The sequence below is a fragment of the Alexandromys fortis genome, unplaced genomic scaffold (genome assembly GCF_014885135.2).
Source record: "Alexandromys fortis isolate MF-2015 unplaced genomic scaffold, M_Fortis_MF-2015_v1.1 scaffold_119, whole genome shotgun sequence".
Lineage (NCBI taxonomy): Eukaryota > Metazoa > Chordata > Mammalia > Rodentia > Cricetidae > Alexandromys > Alexandromys fortis.
The window spans coordinates 315,011-340,843 of record NW_026067991.1 but is presented as its reverse complement, the minus strand read 5'-3'; the positions used below and the strand labels follow the sequence as shown (position 1 = coordinate 340,843).

The 25,833-nt window shown below is 43.9% G+C and overlaps 1 protein-coding gene across 1 annotated transcript in view; it reads left to right on the top strand.

The window, feature by feature from the left end:
• The window catches only part of Lsg1 (large 60S subunit nuclear export GTPase 1), a 28,673-nt gene extending 7,624 nt beyond the window's left edge, over nt 1–21,049 (top strand). The window contains exons 3-14 of the mRNA XM_050159880.1: nt 564–684; nt 1,282–1,368; nt 2,323–2,409; nt 9,607–9,667; nt 10,745–10,909; nt 12,334–12,732; nt 14,292–14,393; nt 14,480–14,623; nt 15,383–15,506; nt 17,380–17,459; nt 17,970–18,143; nt 20,600–21,049. Coding sequence (XP_050015837.1) covers nt 564–684; nt 1,282–1,368; nt 2,323–2,409; nt 9,607–9,667; nt 10,745–10,909; nt 12,334–12,732; nt 14,292–14,393; nt 14,480–14,623; nt 15,383–15,506; nt 17,380–17,459; nt 17,970–18,143; nt 20,600–20,779 — 1,724 coding nt within the window. The 3' untranslated portion in view covers nt 20,780–21,049. The remainder of the gene's footprint in view (nt 1–563; nt 685–1,281; nt 1,369–2,322; nt 2,410–9,606; nt 9,668–10,744; nt 10,910–12,333; nt 12,733–14,291; nt 14,394–14,479; nt 14,624–15,382; nt 15,507–17,379; nt 17,460–17,969; nt 18,144–20,599) is intronic.
• The last annotated feature ends 4,784 nt before the right edge of the window (nt 21,050–25,833 follow it).

Here is a 25,833-nt window from a genome sequence, read left to right as displayed (position 1 = left end):
TTCTAATGAAATATCTTTTGCTAAAGCTTTGCCTCTACTCCTGTTAGCTTAAAACTATTATGCATAGGTAAAAGGAGGAAACTGTTACACTGAATCTTTATAACCCTTTCCCATTGTTACTGTTGCTATTTCCATGAAGTCTGTTCACCACATAGACTCTTATAACATATCACCCAAAGAAGTCAGCTTTTGGGGAGTTTTAGTGAGGTAGTAAGATCTCTTTTTCTTGTAAAGTTATCTGTGTATTAATTTAGAGATTAACCTAAGAAAGCTTAAGTTCTGTTTTAGGGAGTGGTTAGTATTCAAGTATCAAAATGATCAGCATTCAGTATTTTAAATTACCTTTTTTGGATTTTGAGTCAGAATCTCATGTATCCCAGACTAGCCTCAAACTCAGTTTGAATTCCTGAACTGGTCCTCCTGCCCCGACTCACAAGTGCTGGGATCGCAGGTGTGTCCCACTCCTCCCCGTCATCCACTAGGCAGGCACTGCAGCAACTGAGGTACATCCTCAGCCTCTGAACTGCATCTTGACTAATAGCGCTTTTCTTTTCTGTAAACAGAGAAGCTTAATATCAAGTTTGTGCTCCCTGAGGCTAGAACTGGACTGCTGTCTTTTGAGGAGAGCCAGAGAATTAAGAAACTCCATGAAGAAAACAGACAGTTCTTGTGTATACCGAGGAGGTAAGTTGAACAAGAATTTTGATCATTAGAAGACATAGGACGGGCTAGGTGGTGGTGGCGCACGCCGTTCATCCTCGCACTTGGGAGGCAGAGACCGGCAGCTCTCCTAGTTCGAGGCCAGCCTGACCTACAGAGTGAGTTCCAGGACAGCGAGAGCTACAGAGAGAAACCCTGTCTCAACACCGCCCCCCCCCCGCTCCCCCCCCCGCCCCCTCCCCTGAAAACAGCTGACATAGAATGGGACTACAGAGATGGCTCAGTGGTTAAGAGCTGGGTGTTCTTCTAAAGGACCAGACTCAATTCCCAGCACCCACATGGCAGCCCACAGCTTTCTGTAATTCCAGTTCTGGGACATGTGATACCCTCTTCTAGCCTCCTCAAGCACTGCACCAGGCACACACACGGCGCACAGACATACATGCAAGCAAAAACAGTCATATACATAAAATAATAACTTATTTTTTTAAATAAAAAGGCATAACCACTGAATATATTCTTAGTTCATAATTTTCCTGCTTCCTTCTTAACTGCCATTTATATCCAAATTCTCTTTTTATTTTGGTATTATATATAAAATCCTTTCTGTGATTGTTCCAGACCAAATTGGGACAGAAAAACTAGCCCAGAAGAACTGAAACAGGCAGAGAAAGATAACTTCCTAAAGTGGAGACGCCAGCTTGTCCGGTGAGTATTGGACTCTGAAGATTTGTCTGGAAGCCCTGGGTTTGGGCATTTTAGCTTGTATTGCCATTTGCCTCCTGAAATTTTGATTCTTTTAAAAGGGAAATACTGGGGCTAGTAAGATAGCTCAGCAGGTAGAAGCTCCTGCCAAGCTTGATGGTCTGCGTTCAGTTCTCAGGACCCACATGGTGGAAGGAAAGAACCAGCTCCCGCATGTCTGTTGACCTCTAAACATGCACACAAAATAAATAAATAAAATGCACTTTTGGGTGGGGGGAGGGTGGTAGTGTCCATTACAAGTGGATTTTGGTGTGTAAATAGACAGCATTGCTGGGTGTAGGGGCAGCTGTGCACAAAGGTACTTAGTGGTTATTCTGCTCCATTCCTAGTCTTTTCTTACTATTTTATGTGTTTGTGTTTGCCTGAGTGTGTGTATGCACCATGTGCATACGTTGCCAGCAGAGGTCTGAAGAGGGCATCCGATCCCCTGGAACGGGCAGCTGTGAGCTGCCATGCGCATGTTCTGCAGGAGCAGCTGGTGCTCTTAACTCCTGAGCCGTCTGTCTGGCCCCTCTTAGGGGTCCTCTGAGCATTCTTCTGTGAGAGTTGTGGGAGAGAACCTTCTGCGGTATAAGGATATAATTTGAATTTGGTGGTATTCTTGTATTGACTCAATAATAAATACATTAAAATAATTGGACAGAGCCTGGTGTAGGCCTGCAATTCCAAGGCCTTCCTAGGATACAAAAAAAGTAAAAGGAGGGCTGGGATGTGGCTGAGTGGTAGAGCACTTGGTTGGCATGTGCAAGCCTTAGGTATAACCCCCAGTATCATAAACAACATAATAATTTGCAGTATTTATATATGTGTCTTTTTAATGTAATGAATTTGAGTGTTTATAATTCATTAAAACTATTATGATCAGATAGAGATGTGACCTTCTCATTCCAAAGCCAGGCTAGAAGAGGAGCAAAAGTTGATATTGACTCCCTTCGAACGAAATTTGGACTTCTGGCGCCAGCTCTGGAGGGTCATTGAGAGAAGGTGAGTAATGTTTTCCGTGTTTAATGAAGACATTGCAGTGATGTGATTGAGCGCAGTGTTGACATGTGCTCCCGGCTCCGGATCCAGCAGGAGCGAGATTAAGTTACACAATGGGCCGTTGAGAACTATGAAAACCAGACAGTGGCCCTGGCTAAACTATAAGCAATCACAAAACTAAACCAAAAGCCTAAATCTGGGAAAGAGAAGTGTTTATAGGCTGGGGTGGAGCTAAGAGAAGGAGAGAGAACATGATCAGAATGTATTATATGCATGGATGGAATTTTCAGAGAAATTCATTTTAAAACATTAAAAACTGGAGCCTGGAGAGATGGCTCAGTGGTTAAGAGTGCTGACTGCTCTTCCAGAGGATCTAGGTTCAATTCCCAGCACCTATATTGTAGCTCCAGTTCCAAGGGACCCGATACCCATGGCAAAACACCAGTGCATATAGAAAATAAAAATATAAATTTAAAAAAATTAAAAACTGAAAATATAGGACTGGAACAATAACTGAGCAGTTAGAAGCTCTTGCTGCTTAAGGTTTGGTTCCTAACACTCACATTAAATCACTCACAGCTACTTGTAACTCTAGTTCCAGGAGTCTGTCCTCGACGGGCACCTGCATACACTCACATAGACATACACACAATTTAACACACATGTCTTTTTTAAAAGAAACCTGAAAGCTGGGCAATGATGGTGCACGCCTTTAATCTCAACACTCAAGAGGCAGAGCCAGGCCTGGTCTACAAGAGCTAGTTCCAGAACAGGCTCCAAAGCTACAGAAAAACCCTGTCTTGAAAAACCAAACAACAATAACAAAAAAAAAACAAAAAACTGAAAATATTATATTCCATTTCAATTGTAGTGGCTTTTTTAGGTCTGAGGAAGTAATTGAGTTTTAGAATACTTACCTAGGTGTGTAAGAGCCTAAGATCATTCTTCAGTGCCGGGGAGGAGGATGTGTACAGTTATTAGATGAGTACATTTGACAGGTGTGTGAGAATAGTGATAGTGCTGGAAAGATGGCTCAACACTTAGGAGCACTTATTGGACTTACAGAAGACCTGGGTTCAGTTCCCAGCACCACATGGCAGCTCACAACTGTCTCTTTTTTTTTTTTTTTGGATTTTTCGTGACAGGGTTTCTCCGTAGCTTTTTGGTTCATGTCCTGGAACTAGCTCTGTAGACCAGGCTGGCCTCGAACTCACAGAGATCCACCTGCCTCTGCCTCCCGAGTGCTGGGATTAAAGGCGTGCGCCACCACCGCCTGGCTCACAACTGTCTCTTAGCTCCAATTCCTGTGGAGCCAGCACCCTCTCCTGGCCCTCAAGGCAGCACACATAAAATAAGTCTTCAAATGAGTAAATAATAAATGTTTGTATGAGGTGGATTCTGGAGCACCTGTGGTTACTTCAGCAAATATGCGTTGAGTTCCTCCTGGTAATATGGGAAACAGGCACCAAAAAGCACAGCTTCAGAGGTGTGTGCTGTAAGGGAGACTGCTGGGCCACGCTCCAGGGACACGTGGAGGAGTGAAATGCTCCCTCAAGCTCAACACGTGGCACCTAGTGAGAGACCAGGGCAGAATGAGTCTAGAGAGAAGGGAGAAGGCGTGATTTCTCAGGACTGAGGACAACTGAGGTGTGGTTTTATTTTTGTTTGTGGACAAGTGTAATCCTGGCTCTCCTGGAACTCATTTTATAGACCAGGCTAGCCTCAGCTTCAGAGATCCGCCTGCCTCTGCCTCCTGAGTGCTGGGATTAAAGTCGTGCACCACCACACCCAACCCAAGTGACTTTTTTAATTGTTTTTTTGTTGTTGTTCGTTTGTTTTTTGATGAGTTGGGGTGGAAGGAAGACATTCCTTTCCACATCCACCAAGGAGAATTCCTGAATTATTATTCTCTATTTCTCCTCTCCTGTTTGGTTAGAAGGATATGTTTTTCTCAAAGAGTTTCTGAATTACTTTCAAGGATTTAGTAAGAGACATTTGAGTTGTGTTTATAAAATATACCTAGGAAGAACAGTCAGAAACAGGTTTATTTAATTAAGACTTAAATTTAACTTGTAAAAAAAATGTATTTCCTTTTATGATATTGAAAACCTTCAAGAGTTAAATAGTGATGGTGGCAGAGCTTTGTGAATATTCTTAAAACCATGAAAAGGGACGAGTGGTGCCTCAGCTTTTTAAAGCCGCTATACCTCCCAGTGGCAGAGGTTTGCTGCTGGTGGCTGGGTGTGCATAAACTCCTCTTAAGTCTTGGGCTCTGCTGAGCTTGGAGATTCTGTCCCCTTCCCATGGGGAGCTTTGCTGTGCGGAATGGACTTGCGTCCTTCAGAGCTTCCGCAGCAGTTGAGGGTGTGTGTGTTTATTTCCAAAGAGAAGGGGGCACAGCTCTGCAGCGCTGCACTGTTGGCCTTGACAGAAAACACCGTCCACAGGCTTTCCTGTAGTTCACACTGTCTTTCCTCCTAGTTCATTTTGCTGTTTATCCTGGCTTCTGCTGTTTACATATGAGGCTTCCTGAAATGACTGGCCTTTTTTATCCATTCATATTTAAGAATGAAGTATTACAAAGCTGTTTAGATATAGTTTGCTTAGTGGCGAACCTCTCTGTAGAGAGACTGGACAGGGATTAGTTATATTTGTTTGGAATACTCTAAGATCTCTCCTTAGTGCCTGTCAGGGTTTTTTGTTGTGTTTTTTTACATCTATTACATTGTGTGTGTGTGCCACATGCATGTATGGTCAGAGATCAACTTCAGGAAGTTGGTTCTCCCCTTCCACCATGTGGGACCTAGAGGATTGAAATTGTATGCTCAGGTTTGATGGCAAACACCTTTGCTCATTAAAACCTGTGTATTTCTTAAAGTTAAAAAATGAAAAATAAAAGGAATGAAAATGAAAACACAGCATACCCAAATCTATGGCAAAAGCCAGTTCTAAGTGCCTACATTAAGGAATTGGGGAAGGAGAACACGTGGTGGCGAATATCTTTAATCCCAGCTCTCCAGAGGTAGAGGCAGCTGGATCTCTTGAGTTCCTGAGTTCAAGACCAGCCTGATCTACACAGTGAGCTCCAGGTCAACCACAGCTACAACTTGAGACCCTGTCTCAAAAACAAACAGAACTGAGTAGGGGTCTAAGACTGTAGCTCTGTCGAGAAGAGTGCTTGCCTATCGTGTCCAGACTCCTGGCTTTGATCCTCAACACTACATAACGGGACTTGGTGTCTTAGCCAGTGTTCTATTGCTGTGAGGAGACACCATAACCATGGCAGCTCTTGTAAAAGAAAGCATTTAATTGGGGCTTGCTTATAGTCTCATTGGTTTGGTTCATTCTCATCATGGTGGGGAATATGGTGGCACACAGGCAGCTAGAGAAATAGATGATAGTTGAGAGACACCAGGATTGGCTTGGGCTTTTGAAAAGCCAAACCCAACCCCCAGTGACACTTCCTCCAACAAGGCCACACACTCTTAACAAGACCACACCCCAACCCATCTAAAGTGGTGCCACTCCCTGATAACCAAGCATTCAGATCCATGAGCCTATGGGGGCCATTCTTACTCAAGCCACCACAGCATGGTACTGCCTATAATCTTTGTTATTGTTTTTATTTTTTGGTTTTTGTTTTTTCGAGACAGGGTTTTTCCATGTAATGTAGCTTTGGGTGTCTGGAATTCACTTTGTAGGCCATGTTATCTTCAGACTCAACAGAGATCCAGCTGCCTCTACCTCCCAAGTGCTGAGATTAAAGGTGTGCACCACCACTGCCCTACCTGCCTATAATCTTGGCGCTCAAAAGATAGAAGCAGAAAGGAGAGAAGTAGTTCCCAAAAGTGTCCTTCTCACCTTCATATGTGTTCTGTGGAACACACGCGCCTACATAAACCCACATAAAATACATACTTTAAAAATCTTAAATTTTGCTTACTTGTTTTGAGAGAGGGTCTTTCTAAGTAGCCCCACCTGGCCTGGAGCTCAGTGCTGTGGACCAGACTTGACTTGAAGTCACAGAGCTCTTCCTGTCTCAGTCTCCCAAGCACTGGGATTAAAGACTTGTGCAACGTGGCTGTGGCACCTTTGAGTCCTACCTCAAAAGACAACAAAAGAAAAAACAATCAAATAGCTTAAAGATACACTTCACAGAGTTGGGAAAACAAGAACAAACCAAACCCCAAATCAGTAGATGAAAAAGAAATAATTAAAGTCAGGGCCAAAATTAATGAAATGGAAACGGGGAAAAAATCAATGAAATAGAGTTGATTCTTTAAAAAAATGATAAAGATGAACAAGTTCTTTGCCAATGAAAGAGAAGACTCACCAGTAATTAGAGGGAAAGGGGGAGCCATTATGACAGATAGCAATGAAATTTAGAAAATTGTTAGGACATACCTTAAAGCGTATGCTGCACCAAACTGGAAAAATCTTTCAAAAAAAAAAAAAAAAAAAAAGAATTTCAGGATGGTGTGACAGAGGGGAGCAGGCATCTTCATGGCACTTTATGTTTATCCCTCCCCTCACATGCATCCCCTCCCTTCCCCATCTGGTCTGTGCCCAAGTTGGAGACCTCTCAGGTTTATCTGTCCGCAGTAAAGAGTGCTGTTGGGTGACTGAGCTGGAACAGCGAACCAACCTGGAAACCTGCTGTTCAGGCTCCTTACAGTCTGTACTCAGCTCTTGCTTGGGCCGCTATGACATAAACAGCCTTACTTCTCACTGATTAGACATTTCTGGTGGCTGTCATTCTTGTTCTTTAATGAGGGTCATTACTTTTGTTCTAGTAGGTTGTAAGGAGGAAGGGGGACAAAAGCAACCATGTATATTCAGTCCTCCATGACTAACAAATTGTACTGTAGTTACTTTTTATGCCCCTAAGTTAGCATCTGGGTTTCCCCAAGAGAGCCTGTACGTGTTAAAAATTGGAGGTTCAGTTGGAGTATAGTGTTACTTGCTGAACTATTACTGTATTTCCTTTTTAAATTTTTTTCATTACATTTAACTATTTATGAGTACACACATGGTGGGGACAGACATTGACTACCGTGGTACACTTGTGGAAATCAGAGAATTGTGAGAATTGGTTTTATCCTGCACCATATGGGTCAACGTTATCAGTTTATCAGACGACAACAAGCACTTTTACCAGCTGAGACATCTTACCAACCCATTCCTTAATATAGCAGTATGTTTTAATTACACAGTGTGGTTGCTATCACATAGAAATAGACCTGAATTATCCAGAAATATTAGTGAAGTGACTGCTGCCACATCGTTAATAGGAAATATTTTATTGATGTCTTTCCTATGGCATATGTCTCCTGTTTGCTAACAGTCTGACTAAGCCATCTGTCTCTTTAATTTCAACAGCAGTTATCAAAAAAGATTTGATACGTAACACGGAGGAAATGCAGGAAAGTGGCTGAGGCTCGGGCGAAGAACATTCTCTTCCAGTGAGGCATTTCTCCTGTACTGCTGCCAAATGCCTCCCGCGGGCTAGCCTGGAGTGTCCTCCTGAGATGGGAAGCTGTTTATCCCTCTCTGTGTTGGTAGATAGAGCTAGTGTTTTGTTTGTCTTGTTGTGGTTTAGGCTTAGTTTTTGCAATCATTTAGCTTAATGTGGTTTTGAAAGTGAGGTTCACCCTGAGGGAGATACTGAAGTAGCTTAATTAGAGACGTTTAAAACAGTTTGTTAAAAATTAGCCAATCTAAGCCAGCACTTGCCTTTAGTCCCACAGTTGTGGGTAAGCACAGCAGGTATAGTTCGAGACTATATAGTGAATTCTTTTTCTCAAAAAACAAAGTTTGCTGACCAAATTAGAATTTGGTGAGAGCTCTGTAGGGGCATTGCATCTGCAATTAATCTCTTTCCAGTGGTAGCCACATGCCCTGACCAAGTTCCTAGGCACAGAGGCTGAAGGAAGGGAGGGGCCTCTGAGAGATAGGAAGTAACTGTTCTAAGGAGGAAAATGCTGCAGTGTGCAGCATGCTGGCCTGTGTGTCCCTTCTGCATCTGGCTGAACTGGAGAGGCTTGCTGTCAGCTGGAGAAAGTTGTCTTACTGTCACATCTTTCATGTGGACTTGAAATCCATGCTTCACTGTGGTACCTTAAACTGACACTTAGTTGTATTTTACTGTTTAAACACATCCGCCGAACCTGTGGGTGATCATTGACTAGGTGTGTGCTCTCCTCTCTGGAACCTTGGGTTTAAATACAATACTGGCTTATAATGGGAGCTGGCAACAAGTGATGAGTGTGAATTCAGATCAGACTGAATTCTTAGTAAACTTCACTTTGAGGTAGTTAGGATGCTCTTATCTGACCCAACGTTACTAAAAGAAGTAGTAGAAGGTTAGCAATGAAATGTCATTGAGTCCTCTAAGTGAAACTAGAACAGTAGACTGTTGAAGAGCGTGGCTTCTGGTCCAGACTGCCTGGATAACCATTCTGGCGTCATGCTTATTAGCTGATTTTGGGCAGATTATATAATTATAAGATACGTTATAAAAACTGGAAATAATATGCCTTAAGGAATTAGTATGTCAGCTACTTAATGTATGGAAAGTATTTCCTATTATTATATTAATATATGGCAGTGGTTCCTTTTTTAATGCTTTTCTAATTTGAGAATGTCATACATACAATTTTTTTGATAACCCATTGAGTCCAGTTTGTGCTTCCCATATACTCATGGTTGTGGGGACCTCCACTGGAGCAAGGTGGATGGACCAGGGGCTACACATAAAGAAAACAGCCTCCTGAAGCCTTCAGATGTCATTAGTCCCTTGGCTACAGGAAGAGTTCATGAGCCCCCATCCTATTCTAAGCAGAAATGGTGACCGCCTTGATCTTGCTCGGGTCTTGTGCAGACAGCTATGCTGCCAAGTTCATGAGTGTACTGGTCCTGCTGTATCTAGAAGATATGGCTTCACCCTGGTTCTCAGCTTCTGGCCACTACAATCTTTCTGTCCCTTACAGTCTTTCTGTCCCCTCTTCCTCAAGGGTTCCTGAACACTGAGGCAAAAAAAAAAAAAAAAAAAAATGGGATATATGGGAAATGTAGCTGAGCATTCCACAGAAACCTGATCTCTGTACTTTAACCTGTTGTGAGTTTCTGTGCTAAGCACTGTGTCAGTCAGTGGTCACTTTTACTTTACAGTAACTAGATTGTCTCACTTTTCCCCCCCAGTGATATTGTGGTCCAGATAGTAGATGCTCGAAACCCACTCCTGTTTAGATGTGAGGATTTGGTAAGTAAAGTTTGATTTAGATCCTTGGGACGGTAAAGAGAGGAAAGATTTCCTCACAACAGTAACTGAGCAAGCATTCTGTCTTCTCTGGCTTCCCTCTCTGTGCAAGGTCAGAGGTTTGCTCCAGCACTTGTTTCACCTGTAGAAAGCACAGAGATTTGCCTGCTGTGTTCTAGCTGCTGGGCTGGAAGGTACTTTATTGCTAGTCATTTGCTGGTTACTTGTTTTCAGGAGACAGCAGTCAGGATGGCATATTGCTGTTTTTAAAGATATTCCAGTCTCTTTTTAATGCATCACACTAAATACTTTGTTTTCACATACCATTACACCTATGCTATCTTACAAATGAACTAAGCTTATAGAACACAGAGTAGTACTAAGTCGTAAGGATCACTTACAATGATGTAATGCATGAACCCATGAAACTCCTTACATATGTGATGTGCATATTTTCATTAGAACAACTGTAGTGGTTTCTCTAAACTCTTGAGTAACAGAAATTGTAATGATTCTTTTAAAGTTCTTTTCAGAGCTCACAGAAAGGATCAATTAGTAGAATGTATCAAAATTTCTAATATTTAAACTAGAAAGTGATTTAAGGACCTCCTTTGAGGTGGCTCAGCAGTTGTGAAGGCACTTGCTACATAAGCCTGGTGACCTGAGTTTGACCCCTTTTGAAACCATGTAAAGTGGGACCAATAGAACTGACTCCTAGTTCTCCTCTGACCTCCACATATATGCTGTGTCATATGTGTGCATGCACACATGATAATAAATAATTTGTTAAGGAAAGTGATTTAAGCCAGGTGTTGGTAGCAGTGGTGCACACCTTCAATCCCAGCACTTGGGAGCAAGAGGCAGGTGGAACTCTGTGAGTTCAAGGCCAGCCTGCCTCCAGAGCAATTTCTAGGGCAGCTAGGACTACACAGAGAAACCCTGTCTTGAAAACCCAAAATAGAGAGAGAGTAATTTAAAGTAGGGGAGGTCATAAAAACTTGAATTGGGAATCTCCAGTGTAATTAACCCAGTGTTTGTCTCACTTATTTGAACAGACTGAAAATGCCTTTGTCTTTACAGGAATGTTACGTGAAGGAGATAGATACCGCTAAGGAGAATGTTATCCTGATAAACAAGGCAGACTTGCTGACTGCTGAACAGCGCCTTGCCTGGGCCTCATACTTTGAAAAAGAAGGTGTGAAGGTTATTTTCTGGTCAGCTTTGGGAGAAACCCTTCACTCTAAGGTAACAGGGACTGGGGGCCTTTCTCAAGGTGGATTTAAGGAATTACTTTGATTTGATGAATGGGCTTTGTTTATATTGGCAGTTTGTAAGAGTTTCTTTTGTATGGGTAGTTCCTTCCCCTAGTACTGTGTTCGTAGGATAGAAAATACTTAGAATCTTTAATCAAATCATACCGATACTTTGTGATTTTGGATAATTGGAGATGCCCAGTGTCACTTGTGGAACCGTAAAGAAGTTTCATAGTGGTTTTGTATTTGCTTATTTTAAGAGAAACTTCTCAGTGTACACTGTACAGCTAAAGAATATGGTAGCTTGTCATGGTTTATCAGGGTCTGAGTTTGTTTTTAAGACAAACTCAACTTGAATTAAGATAAATTATGCTATTACTTTTACCTTTAATTCAGATTTTACTAAAACAACAAAGATCATGGGATCTTTGATATTTAGAAGTAATATTCCCCTTCTTTTTTCTCTATCAGTCATCTTTTGACTTTGATGGTTATGTAGGTGCTATGCAGGCTGGGTGTTGTGGAGGACACCTTCAATCCCAGCATGTAGTAGGAGCAGCGGGTTGCATTCTGCCACCCAGCTCCCACCACTGGCTAGCTTTACCCGAAATAACACACAAATTGTATTAATTAAACACTGCCTGACCCATTAACTCTAGCCCTTACAGGCTAATTCTCATATCCCGATCAACCCATCTCTAATAATCTGTGTAGCATCAATCTTACCGGGAAAGATTCAGCATGTCTGACCTGGCAGCTTGCTTCATGGCATCTGCCCGGGAGAGGGGAGCATGGCCTTTGTCTGAGGCATCTTACCTCATTTCCCCTTCCTCCCAGCATTCTGTTCTGTTTACTCCACCCACCTATGTTCTAAGCTATGAGGCCAAGCAATTTGTTTATTACTTAATCAATGAAATCAACAGATTGATATGACACTCCCACATCATTTCCCCTTTTTCTGTTTATACAAAAAGAAGGCTTTAACTTTAACAGAGCAAAATTACATATAACAAAACAGTTATCAAGCAAGAATTACAGTTACAATATTTATATCTATTTTATCTTTTATCATAACAATGGAAAACTATAACTATCTATCTATTCAACTCCATCAAAGACTCCAGAAGAATACAATATTACCTAAGCAAACAAAAAGTAAGCAACTTTCAAAACTCTAGAAATGACAGAGACATCTCGCTGCCTGTACAGTCACCCAAAGTTCCTCTGTACCATTGGGGCATCCATCTTCGGCCTACAGGCCCATAGTTTCAGCAGACATTTCCACAAAGCAGGAAATTTCAAAGGCAGTTCAGTCACTATCTGCTGTGTCCTGCAGAATGTCTCGCAGACTCTTTCATGAATCAGGAACCCCGAAAGATCATCTCACCTTTAGGTTTGTGATTGTTATTTTATCAGGACCAAGAAAACAGTGTTGCTGAAGAAGCCAGCAGAACTGAGTCTGAAAATTCCAGTTCGGATGAGAATGAACTTCCACGCAGAAATTGGCTCTCACTTGGTGAGGAGTCCGCAAGTGACGAGGATGACAGTGAGTATGAGGACTGTCAGGAGGAGGAGGAGGACTGGCAGACGTGCTCAGAAGACAGCAGCCCTGAGGAGGAGGAAGACGAGGAGGGCTGTGCTCAGGACTGGAAAGAACACTGTCCTGTCGGTTCTGAGACTCAGAACAGGGAAAAACCAGAAAACCAGCAAATGAACAATTGTAGCCAGCTGGTGTCAAAGCAGGAACTACTGGAGCTCTTTAAGAAGCTGCACACGGGGAAGAAGGTGAAGGATGGACAGCTAACTGTTGGGCTGGTAAGATGGAGTAGATCACGAAGCTAGCACCCATGAGCGTCTTCTTTCCCTGCCCTTCATAGCTACACGTACCCAGAGAGTCAGGCTTCTGGCGTCATAGGGAGCGCGCTGCCTACTTGTTGCCCCTGGCATCATGGAATAAGACCAGGATCCAACTCGAAACATTTCTGGGCTTATAGTGTTTACATACATGTTTATGTTAAATGTATTCTGTGATCTTCTTCCAGCTCAGTTCTTTGTCACTGAGAGACGAGAATAAGTTTTTGATGTTGTTGCCAGACTTCAGTGCTGTGCTCTGTTGACATCCTGTGATCCTTGCCAGATTATACTGTCCATATACCATTAGGAAGAATCCAGTCCTGGGAAGGCAAACCATGACAGATATTTTTATTGCATAAACATAACAGAAATGGTAAAATGTAGATCAGATCCCAACTATTTTACCTAATTCTGAAGGTGACTGGAACTGCCCACACCTCAAGGATACTGCATGGCTCTAGGGTACACAGCACAGCTCTAGATGACCCATCCTTGGCTAAGGACACATAAGCTGTTAGAGAAGACATTTATACTAAAGATCTTTCCCGGGAAACAAAACCGTGGAAGGTCGCAGCAGGTATGTAGTCTCTCAGCTCTTCAGCTAAAATTAGGTGTAACGAACCCTCATTGTATTTGTACTCTTTTCTGAGTCCTGTCACCTAAAATAAAACAGGAGGCCTCCTTACAATGTAGGGTCTACAGAGATGACTCAGCAACCAAGAGCACTGGCTCCTTTTACACAGGACCTGGATTTGGTTCCCAGCACCCACATGACAGGTCACAGCTGTCTCTAATCCCAGTTCCAAGGAATCTCAACCCTCTTCTGGCCTCTGGGTATTGTCTGCATGTGGTACACACATATAAATGAAGGTAAAACACTCTTACACATAAATAAAAATAAAATCTTAATTAAAAAGAAAGATGAAGTAAATGGTGTTTTTGTGTCTTGTTCTTGCTACAGACCTGCCTTTGGAGTTAGGCAGGCATGGTGTCATTCCCAATTTCACAGTAGAACTAACCTGAACACAGAAAATTTCTTAATTTCTCTGAGTTTTAAGGCTATATTCTCTGTGCCAAAAATTCGTTCCCATGTGTATCAGAAAACTGGGTTTCTCTACATGTGTCTTCGATTTCAAGCTTTCTGAATTCTTAATTCAGGACATCATGCGGACGAAGCTTAGCTCCCTAGTCTACAACAGCTCTGCATAGCCTGCCACCTTCTGCGGGCCCGGACTAAAAAGCCTGGGAGTTTTCAGATGTTCGCAGCTTGTAATTATTGTTTCCTGACGCTCAGCTCACCCCTTGTTACAGATGCAGTGGGAACAGTGAAGTGCCTACAAATGGAACGTTAGGGGCAGGCAGAGGGCATGAGGATATTGTGGGCAGCAGCAAAGTCTGCAGAAACAAAATCCATACATCTGTGCTGTGTGTCAGAGCTGAGTCTGAGTTTGTAAAGCCAAGAGAATGAAAGGTGAACATTAGCATTTCTACCCCTCAGGTAACTTCTGGTTCTCTTCCAGGTGGGCTATCCTAATGTTGGGAAGAGCTCAACCATCAACACTATCATGGGCAACAAGAAAGTGTCTGTGTCTGCCACGCCTGGCCACACCAAGCATTTCCAGGTATTTCGAAGTTCTTCACCACAGTGCTGTTTCTCTTCCCTTCCACTCGCCATGTGTCCATCATAAGCTGCTTGTGTGTCTTTCAGACTCTGTATGTGGAGCCTGGCCTCTGCCTGTGTGACTGCCCGGGCCTGGTGATGCCGTCCTTTGTGTCTACCAAAGCAGAGATGATTTGCAATGGGATTCTCCCAATTGACCAGATGAGAGATCACGTTCCACCCGTATCACTAATATCCTTTCTGTTTCAGGACCACTCTGGTTTTGAATGTGTAAGGCTTTGAGAATTTTTAGGGCATTACCTTCTAACAGCATAGTTGTAGGCATTGGAAGCAAAGACATGGTCCTTTGTATCTCCATTAGGATAGTCTCTCAAAGTTAAGAGTTTGTTTATAATATTGTTCCTTAAAGTAATATTGTTATGGTCTGTTTCTTAGATAAATTTTTTTAGATTTATTTATTTTTATGTGTGTGTTTGTGTGCCTATATGTTTGTGTACCTCTTGCATGCGTCGTACCCTTGAAGATCAGAAAAGAACATTGGATCCCCTGGAACTAAAGGTACAGACAATCGTGAGCTGCTTTGTAGGTGCCAAGAAGCGAGCCCTGGTCCCCTGCAAGAGTAGCAAGTGTTTTTGACTACTTAACCATCTTTGTAGAGATGGTTTGTTTGTTTTTAATTGTTTTTACAGACAGGGTTTCTCTGTGTAGTCCTGACTGCTCTGGAACTCACTTTGTAGGCCAGAAATCTCACAGAAATCTGCCTGTTCTGCCTCTCAAGTATTGGGATTAAAAGTGTGCGCCTCCCCCACTATCCAGCCTTGTTATTTTAAAGAATGCATTTAAAGTGATCATTGATGTGTAAAGCTGTTTAAATGAATCACTAACTATACTCTGCTTAGAGGGAGAACATGTGTCAGAAGCTGCAAAATAGTGTGTTTGGATGCTGTGGGAGCACAATCAGTTCAAGAGTGGATTCCTTGACAAGTTTAAGTTTGCCAGAATATCCCACGGCGTGTTTTGGAAGCTACCTATGGTATTAACATTATAAAACCTAGAGAAGATGAAGATCCCTGCCGACCTCCAACCTCAGAAGAGCTGCTGACAGCTTATGGATGTGAGTTGTCTGTCGTTTTAAATCATGGGCAAATGTTCATAGAAGTCTGGAAAGGGTCACTAGGCATCAAACCCAGGGCGGCTAGCATGAACCACACCACCACCCCCGTTTCATTCTAATGACATAAATACTGAATTTCATCTGATACTTACATATCGTCGGTATTTCCTGTTTGCCGGAACAAACGACCACACATGTACAGTTGCTCTACCGCTGTCCAAAACTCTGTAGAATAAAGCCTCTGGCCATGAATTTTAAAGGCACTTCCAAGTTACTCCAATTTTATTTTGTTTTTTTTTTTTTTTTTTAAGTTTTAACTTATGTATATGCATGAGGTTATATGTACATGAGTACTGGTGCCCCTGATGGTCAGAGGCATTGGAGCCTCCTTGGAGCTGAAGCTAGTGTGATTGTGAATTGCTCAGAATGGGTGCTGGGAATTGAACTTGGATCCCTTGAGTCCTCTGTAGGAGCTGCACACACTCTTTGCTACCGAACCCTTTCTCCAGTGCCTACTTTGTATTTCTTTGATTTTTGTCTTTGTTTGAGGCAGCCTCGCTGTAACCCTGGCCAGCCTAGAACTCACAGATCGCCTGCCTTTGCCCACTGAGTACTGGAATTTTTGGTGTGTGCCACAACACTCAGCTACTTTATTTCTCTTTCCTTTTTAAGATTTTTTCTAAGATTTTCTGTTTTGCCTACATGCATGTCTGTGAATCATGTGTGTATCTGGTACCTGAGGAGGCAGTGAATGCCCTGGAACTAGAGTTAATAGGCAGGTGTGAGGCACCGTGTGGGTGCTGGGAATGGGACCAGGTCCTCTGAAGAGCAGGCCTGTGCTCTTAACTGCCAAGCCATCTCTCCAGCCCTACTTTGTATTTCTTTAAATGCTGGTGAAGTTGAAATATTTTCTCTTTTTATTGATTCTTTATAGATTTCACATCATGCATTCTGATTCTATCCAAAAAGCAAAAACAAAAATCTTAGTGTAGAAAATACAGTGAGTCACACAGTATACCCGTATAGTCCACACATCTTCACTCACAAGTGTTTATTGCAGAGTCATTGGTCTGGTTTGAGACCTCTGCTTCTGCTACACCCTCGATACTGGGCCCTTACTGGGACTCCTCTTAGATATCCTGTTGTAGCCTTGTGTTGTGGAGATCCTGCAGCTTTGGTCTGGAGGTCCGGCCCTTTACATGCTCCAGCAGTTCATAGATGGGGTGGATGTTGGGGTAAAGTTGGAACATTTTTTTCCCCAAGTTTGTTAACCTTTTATATTGCTTCTAGAAATCATGGGGTTTGGTTTGTTTGTTTCTATGCATTGTTTCTGTCTTAATTTATAAAGCTTTTTGTTGTTCTATATGTAACTAGATCTTTTCTTCTAAATTTAAAAGGCCAGCATAGCTAGTTTGCACATGGGCTGAGTTTTGAACCCAGCCTTTCTACAAAAACAGCTGTGCTCTCTCCTTGCTACTCACTAAGTGAGAGAGAATTAGAGCGATCCTCTTGTTATGTTTGGGAAGCTGACAATCGGATGTAGCTATTAAATTAGGGAGTTTGCTATGTTGTCTTTTGTTCTGCAGATAATATTCTCCTGCAGGTAGCCTCCATGAGTAAATGCCTGAAGTCAGGGTTAGAAGGAATAACTAATGATGAGAAACTGAACGTGCCTGTCACAGTGCTAAGCGGTTAGATATTATAAGCTGCAGAGTCTGCTCTGCCTTAGCAAATGTTGATGATGATGATGATGATGAAGTGAGAGGAAATTGGTTTCACATAGGGCTGTGGGAAGGGGCAGTACACATCAGCTCAGTTGCACCTGTTGTGTCAACTCCTCACTGAGCTCTCACACAGTTGGTTTTTCTCTCAGGCATGCGAGGATTCATGACAGCACATGGACAGCCAGACCAGCCTCGATCTGCACGTTACATCCTAAAGGACTACGTCAGAGTAAGTGAACCTGTTCCACTGCCCTGAGTCAGTGAGCTTTCTTTTCCCTACACTGAGTTCTTAGCTCATGACAGCCTGGTAAGGAGATATTTACCATTGAGATGGACTGATGCCCAGGTGGGCTGTTTCTAGTGGTTCTAGCGCTTGACCTGTGGGCCTCACACATGCTGGACAGGTGCTCCAGCACTCAGCCCTAGCCCTCCAAAGTGACCTTGATTTCAGACTCTCACCTGATGTTCCCAGGACTAGTGTGTCCTCACATAGAAGAACATTGAAGACTACTTAGTAGAAATGACAAGCAGGTGAACAAGGTCACAGAGAAGGAAGAGTCGCTGTATGCTCCAGGGCCCTGGGAGGAGCTGGGTGTCAGAGTCAGGGCCCTGCAGTTCCAGCAACAGAAAGCTGCTCCTCCCTCTGCCTGGTTGACACTTGCGGTGAGGACCTTTACCCTCTCAGGGTAAAGCAGGGTAAGGCAGTGTAAGGCGGTTACAGTATGCTGTTCCGCTGCAGGGGAAGCTGCTGTACTGCCACCCTCCTCCTGGGAGAGACCCCGTGACCTTCCAGCATCAGTACCAGCAGCTCCTGGAGAACAAAACAAAGGACGAAGAAGTACGGCAGCAGCCGGGCAGAAACCAGAAAGCCAAACAGATTGAAAATGTAGTCGACAAAACCTTTTTCCATCAGGTAAGAAAAAGAGGCTGTATTTAACTCTTATCCAATGCATTTAAAAATTCAAAATATTTACTATTTTAAGCATCTAGTGGACTGGAAAGGCAGGTCAGTAATTAAAAGCACTCGCTCTCCAGAGAACCTGAGTTTGATTCCCAGCACCCACAGCATGAGGCTCACAGTCACCTGTAACTCCAGGTCTGGGGATCTAATACCCTCTTCTAGCCTTCATGGGCACTGTAAGTTCACATAACACACTTTTCTTTATATGTGTATGTATGTTTTCCCTGCATCGTGTGTGTCTGGAAATCAGATGAGGGCATCAGATCCCCTGCAGTAGAGTTACTGATGGTTGTGAGCCATCATGTAGGTGCTGATATTGAACCTGGGTCCTCTGCAACAGGTACCCCACTGAGATCTCTCTCTGCCCCCACTTTTTTGCTTTTGGGTCTTGCTTTGTGAGTCTAGCTGACCTTAGCTTCTCTAGTGCTGAGATTACAGATGTGCATTGTCACATCTGGCTCCACACACAGTTTATATTATGCTCACATTTGCGCAGCCGTTACCACCAGTTTAGAATGTTATCACTCCAGAAAGAAACCCCATGCCATTGACATCCACTCTCTTTCTGTCTCCTATGTCAGCCACTAATCCGCTCTTTCTCTGTATGTGGTGTTGTCTGCTCTGGACATGTCATGTGAGTGAAGTCATGCTGTGATCTTCTGTTCCTTCGCTTAGCTGTTTCTTGGTCCTCCTGTGGTAGAGCATGTGTCCATACGTCATTCCTGTTTACTACAAATGAGTTGCTATAAAGAAGTCCCATTCACCAGTTGGTAGACATTTGGGTTGTTTTCACGCTTTGGCTAATATAACTAGGCTAGGTGTGCATGTGTATATTTGTGTAGTGTGTGTTTTCACATCTCGGGAGTAAGCACTGCAGAACTGGAGTGCTTCGATCATTTGTAAAGCTGTGCTTTTAGCTCGTGGGGTGCAGCCATACCGTCTAGACATGGCTGTGGGTTTCATGCTCCATATCTGTGCCATGTTTGCCATCTGTTGGTGCTGTTTCACCATCTCAAGTCGTCTCTGGCTCAGCTTTTATTTCCCTGGCGCTTCGTGATGAACAGCAGCATTTCACAGACTTGGGTGCCTGTGCATTTCCTGTACAGAAACGAGTTGTAAGAGGTTTTTGGTGGTGGTGGTGGTGGTAGTGTGTGTGTGTGTGTGTTTAGGGGGATGAAACAAGGTGTTATGTGACCACCCTGGTCTTGAACTCTTGATCCTTCCACCTCCACATTTCGTGTGTGCCTCCACATGCTGAAGACTTCTGTATACAACCCAAACAAGGTGTGGTAGTGCACAGCGGTGATCCCAGGACTCGCGTTCTGCTGCCACATCCACACATAAGCGTCTTCTCTCTTCCACAGATAGGCATGCATGCACATGCACACGTAAAAAATAAGCAAGTGAATATTAGTAACTTGAATCACATCATCATAACTGGTAGATTTTTCTTTTTCTTTGCTTGTTTGGTTGGTTGGTTTTGTTATTTTGGTTTTTTTTTCAAGATGGGGTTTTTCTGTATAACAACCTGGTTGTCTTGGAACTAACTCTGTAGACCAGGCTGACCTCGAACTCACAGAGATCCACCTGCCTCTTCCAAGTGCTGGGTTTAAAGGCGTGCCCCACCACACCCAGCAGCTGGTAGCATTTTTTTCAGTGTCAGGTTTATGTACAAGAGTTAAGTTGTTTGGTTGTGTTTAATACACATTTTTAATATTCTTAAATGGGGCCTGGAGAGATGGCTCAGTGGCTAAGAACCTATGTTGCTCTTGCAGGGAACCTGGGTTTGGTTCCCAATGTCCACAAGTGTCCTACAGGACATTCAGTCTGCAGAGATTTCTGAAGGCATTGCATGAGAAAGCTGAAAGTTGCATTATGTAAAAAAAAGATCTATTTTCACGTTAAATTATTGTCTATATCTAAATCTTCACCCCTAAGAGTAATATTTTACTGTGTGTGTCAGTCCTGGGATATTACTTTATAATTTTTATTCATATTACAAATAAGAGTGTCAGTGTCTAGTGTGAGCTGAAGCACTTGACATCCCTGGAGCTTCAAGCTCTATGTTGGGGTACACCTAAAATCCCAGTGCTCCAAAGGCAGAGAACCGAGAATTCAAGATTTGCTTGGACTACACATAAGACCCTGACTCAAAAAAGAAAAAAAAAAAGTAGAAATTCCCAGTAAATAGTTTGAATAGGAAATAGTTTGGATGGTTTTCGATGACATTGGAAGCTACTGGACTAAACACTCAGCAAGGAAGGGTGGGAAAGAGGTGAGCTAAGAGGGGTGCTGGGAGGCCTAGCGTGAGGGCAGGGAGTGAGGCAGGAGCCGGAGGAGAGCCATGCGCTGAGTGACTTGCCCCTGCTCCTGAGAAGCCTGCTCATGTCTCCCGTGTTTCCCCACAGGAGAATGTCAGAGCACTGACCAGAGGGGTCCAGGCTGTGATGGGCTACAAACCTGGGAGTGGCCCGCTGACCGCAGCTGCTGTGAGTGCTGAGAACGTGACTGGGAAGCCCTGGAAAAAACATGGCAACAGAAATAAAAAAGAGAAAAGTCGTAGGCTCTACAAGCACCTGGATATGTGAACTGGCTCTACAGAAATGGCGTCTGTACTGGGCAGGTGGACAAGGACTAGATCAACTGCTGCGCATGGGGCTCTCCAGACACTGGCACTGTGGATTGCACCGGAAGTCTTGACAACTGACAGCCTTTGGAAGCACCGACTGTGGCTGTAGTAGTCACCGAGGTGCCCCCTGAAGTGTCCTGTAGAAGACTGATGGATGTGTGTGTAAACATACATACAAATGCATATTAACTTTGATTTTGAAAAGTTATTAAAATTAATTTTCCACTAATTGATATTTTTATTGGCTTAAATAAGTAAGCTGCCATTCATACATTTCATGTTATAATTTTAATTTGCCAAAATATGACTAGGGGAGGGTCTGGAGAGATGGCCCAGCAGTTACTAGCCCTGGTTGCTCTTCCTGAGGACCCAAGTTTGGTTCCTAGCACCCAGATGGCTGCTCACGACCATCTATAACTCCAGTTTCAGGGGATCCAACAACCTCTTCTGGCCTTGATGGGTACCAGGCACAATCCATGGATATGGTTCACAGGCAGAAAGAGCTGACTGGGAATGAAGTGGGCTTTAGAAACCTCAGATCCCACCCCCAGTGACACACGTGCTCCTTTCCAAACCGTTCTACCAACGGGGGACCAAGCATTCAAATATGTGAGCCTATGGAGCCCTTTTCATTCAAACCACCTCTTAGGGTCACCTCTAGGAAGCAGAGAAAGCCCTGAGTGAGTGAATGTATGTTGTGTAGTGGGCATAGCCATATCAAGGACCAGCCCCTGGGCCTCACCCCGAGGGGAAATGCAGAGGTTTTCCTTCTGGCCTGTGTGTAGATGTTGATGTAGAAAATATCCATAGTAGCTTTCTCCCTCTGAACAGTTTATGGTCCAAAGATTACTCCTCCAGAGGCTAGCTACACCTGTGTCCTTGATCCTGCTATATACCCTAAACCCCGCCTCCTCGTTCAGCTCTGCAATAACCCTGTCTCAGGATGAGCTTCGAGGGTGCTGTGGTTTTTCCATCAGCAAGTTCCACTCACCTGACTCCAGTTCTTGTGTGTGTCTGTGTATCTGACTTTTCTTCGTCCCCTCACTGTCCCTGTCGAGTGCCTGGAGCATACTCACACTCAGGCCATCCCCACCTCAGTCTCCTAAGAGCTGGACTTACAGGTGTGAGCACCACACCCAGTAAGAAACTACAGTTAGCAAATATTTATCAACGAGCTGAGCTGCCTTGTAGCAGGAAAACAATCCATAAAGAAACCAAAGTTAGGGGAGGAAGGATTGTAGGAGCCAGTGGGGCCAAGCACACCCCAAGAAAACTCACAGAATCAACTAACAGGCTCATAGGAGCTCACAGAGACTGAACCAACGAGGGAGCCTGCGTGCGACAGACCTCGACTCCCTGCATATTGTTACAGTTGTGTAGCTTGGTCTTGTGGGACTCCTAACAGAGGGAACAGGGGCTGTCTTACTCTGTTACCTGCTTTTGGGACCCTTCCCTCCTGGATTGCCTAGTCCAGCCTTAATAGGAGGCGAGGTGCCTAGTCTCCTTTGATATACCATGGCTAGCTGATATCCATGGAAGGTCTGCCCTTCTCTGAAGAGAAAGAGGAGGAGTGGAGGGAAAGCTGAGTCAGGATATAGAAAAACAAAAGATGAACAATAACAAAGAAACAAAAGTTGGAAAGCCATGCGAACAGGAACTCATCTGGAGGTTAGCTATAGCCAGATCACGGGGAGCCTTGGCGTCCTAAAGGGATTCTAGGAATGTAAAGTAAGGTAACCGTGTATATGAGGGAACAATGAAGTGTATTGTATTCATTTAAATAATAAAGAACTAGCCATAAGTAGGTCATGCTTGGAATCCACCCACGGAGGCAGGAGGAGCAGAGACTCAATGTATCTCAGCTACTTAGAAATAAGTGAAAAATATGTATGTGCCTGTAATCCCAGTTCTCAGAAGGCTGAGGCAGGAGAATGATGAATTCCGGGTAGCTTAACATGACCCCATCTCAAAGAAAGCAGTAATGGGTAAAATTAATTCTTCTCAAAACTCAAGTGGACTTAAGCCCAAACCAAAGTTATGGTATCCATCTCCTGGATGGAACATACCTCATGAGACAGTCTTACTCTATAGTTCAGACTTGTGTCGTTGCAGCTCCTGTGTAGAGCCCTGGCTGGCCTCAAATTCATGGCAATTCTCCTGCCTCCTGAGTCCTGGGATTACATGCCTAAACCCCCATACTTGGTTGTTTAGAAGGGGAACAAGAGTCAGAACATGAAAACCCTGGGCCAACTGCTGAAGGACAGACAGAAATGGATACCAATGGAAAAAGCCTATAGGGACAGAGAAACTTCTACAGCATGCAGTTTACTGGTAAGAAGCACACAACCCAAAGGTTTAGCTTATTTAGGGTTGTGCAACTATAGTAAGTTTTAGAACACTTTTATCCTCCCACCCCCAATAAAGAGCCCAACCCAAGAAGCCATCAGTCCCCATCTACTGTACTGGCTAGTTTTTTGTCACCTTGACCAACCAGCTGGAGTCTGTTTGGAAGAGGGAAGCTCGATTGAGAAAATGCTCCCTCCAGATTACACAAGCTTGTGGTGCATTTTCTTGATTGATATGGAAGGGACCAGGCTACTGTGGGCAGTACCACCCTTGGGCTGTGGTCCTGGGTGCTATAAACACACTCACATATACACACACAAAACCACAGACTGAGCAAGACAATAAACAGCATCCCTCTACGGCCTCTGCTTCAGTTCCTGCCTCCAGGTTCCTGCCCTGACTTCTTTCGACGATGGGCTGTGGTGTGGAAGTATAAGCAAAATAAACCCCTTCTTCCTCAAGTTGCCTTTGGTCATGGTGTTTTATCACAGCAATAGAACCAACCCCTAACCAAAACTTATTCCGGATCCCTCCTCCTTGTCCTAAGCAACCATTAGTCTTTTTCATCTGTTGTGTACAGGCTGCCTGTTCTGGGCATCCCCATGAACTCCATGGACTCCATGGCTGGCACCTTGGCTTCCCTGTCACACCGTGGGTTCATCCTATACGTTCTTCAAAAGATGCTAGTGAAGTAGCCCGGCCAGCTGCCCACGAGCTGGAGGCATCTCGCTGCTCACCCTGCAAAGCTTTCCTCCTTTCCCGGTACTTCTCCACTTCCTTCGCTTCCAGTACTTACCTCCACAGTGAGGAAATGGAGCGGAAGTCCTCGCTAGGAGTCTGAGGAGCCTGAGCTGGGGCATCCCGACAGGGGAATTCCCATTTTGACCTTTGTTTCTGAATGCATCTCATTAAGGCTTCTTTGCAGGATGCTTGGATGTCGGTCCGTGTGGAGGTTGTGGTCTGGCTTTATGAATTAGCCTCACCATCACTTTCCAGCATTTTATGAATGGAAACCCGCTATACAGCTGTCCTCTGTTTACTTTCAGGAAATTAGAAGGAAGTTGTTCTTCCCAAGAAGCCAATAGCCACATATGTCTGGGTTTTTTTGGAGGGAGGGGTGGATAAACTAGAAAAATTGCCAACAAGCCAGAAATCTACTTTAACCTGGGACTTTAACAGGGTTTTCTCTTGTTTAGTTTGAAAGTGAGGAAAAATTATTCAAAAATCTCACTAGTGTGCATTTGCCACATGGTGTGTTCAGCGTGTTGTTGCCAGTTAAGAGTGGAAGACACTAAGGGAAGAGTTTCCTTCCCTCGCTCCCTGTGCAAAGGGAGGGCCGTGTGGCAGATGACAATACCCACGGAAAGTGTGGTTCATGGTAGACTGGATTTTTTTATTTTTATTTTTTTGAGAGCTATCCTTATTTTATATATTTTATATGTGTGAGTAATATGCCTTACAAATATGTCTGTACACCATTTGTATGCCAGGTGCCCTGGAGGCCAGAAGAGGGCACTGAATCTCCTAGAACTGGATTCACAGAGGGCTGAGCTGCCAGGTGGGAGCTGAGGATTGAACCCCAGTCCTCTAGAAGAGCAGACAGTGCTCTTAGCCTCAGCCATGCCTTCATGCCCTAAACTGGATCTTCACGGTTCTGCTGAAGTATGTCTACAGAAGGTGCACAAGCCACAGTGTACAGATAAACAGCACCCTAAATCATGACGCCAAGCCAACCCACACCCCAAAGTCCCCCCCCTTTCTTTTGCTTCCGTTTAGCTGCTCCTTGCGAAGGCAACAGCCTTTCTGTTCTGACCGTTCCTCTGCCTTTGTATTGTAGGGGAAACAAGTCTGTAGTATGTACTCTTGGGAGTCTGAATCCTGTAACACAACATTGTGGAGTCGTCCATAGTACACGTGATAACTAGATCATTCATTCTCATCGTTCTACAGTATTGTACATGTTCAGACTCGGGTTTCCCAATTGAAATAGAGCACCATCCACATGACCCTCCTGCCGTAAGGATATATCCTGTGACCTCTGCTGACCAAGGTTGCTGTAGTCATGGTGACTATTCAGTACTGAGGGATGACCAGTATGGCTGAGGAACTGAATTTTTGTTTGTACATAAGTGTCTTTGGTATAACTAGCCATCTATAGCACTGGCTGCCCTATTGGCTGGTGTCTTAGTTACTTTTCTATCGCTGTGACAAAACAACATGGCCAAGGCAGCTTATAAGAGAAAGCATTTAATTAGGCTTATAGTTTCAGAGGGTTAGAGTCTATGACGGTTGGAGCCAAGGCATGTCTGCAGGAACAGCTGAGAGCACACATCTTTATCCACACATAAGAGGTAGAAAGTAGCCGGGTGGTGGTGGCACACGCCTTTAATCCCAACACAGGTGGATCTCTGTGAGTTTGAGGCCAGCCTGGTCTACAATAGCTAGTTCTGGGACAGACTCCAAAGCTACAGAAAAGCCCTGTCTCAAAAAAACCAGGGAGGGGGGCGATCCCTTCCCAGCAGGTAAGATGGTCGCAGACTTCAGCTTTACATTACACTTGACCACTATTTGCATTTTCTTGCTATTTCTCTGCCAAACTGTCCCTATCGGCCCAAACCCAGCACCATTTCTAGTTTTTTTTTTTTTCTCATTCTTTTATTAACTTGG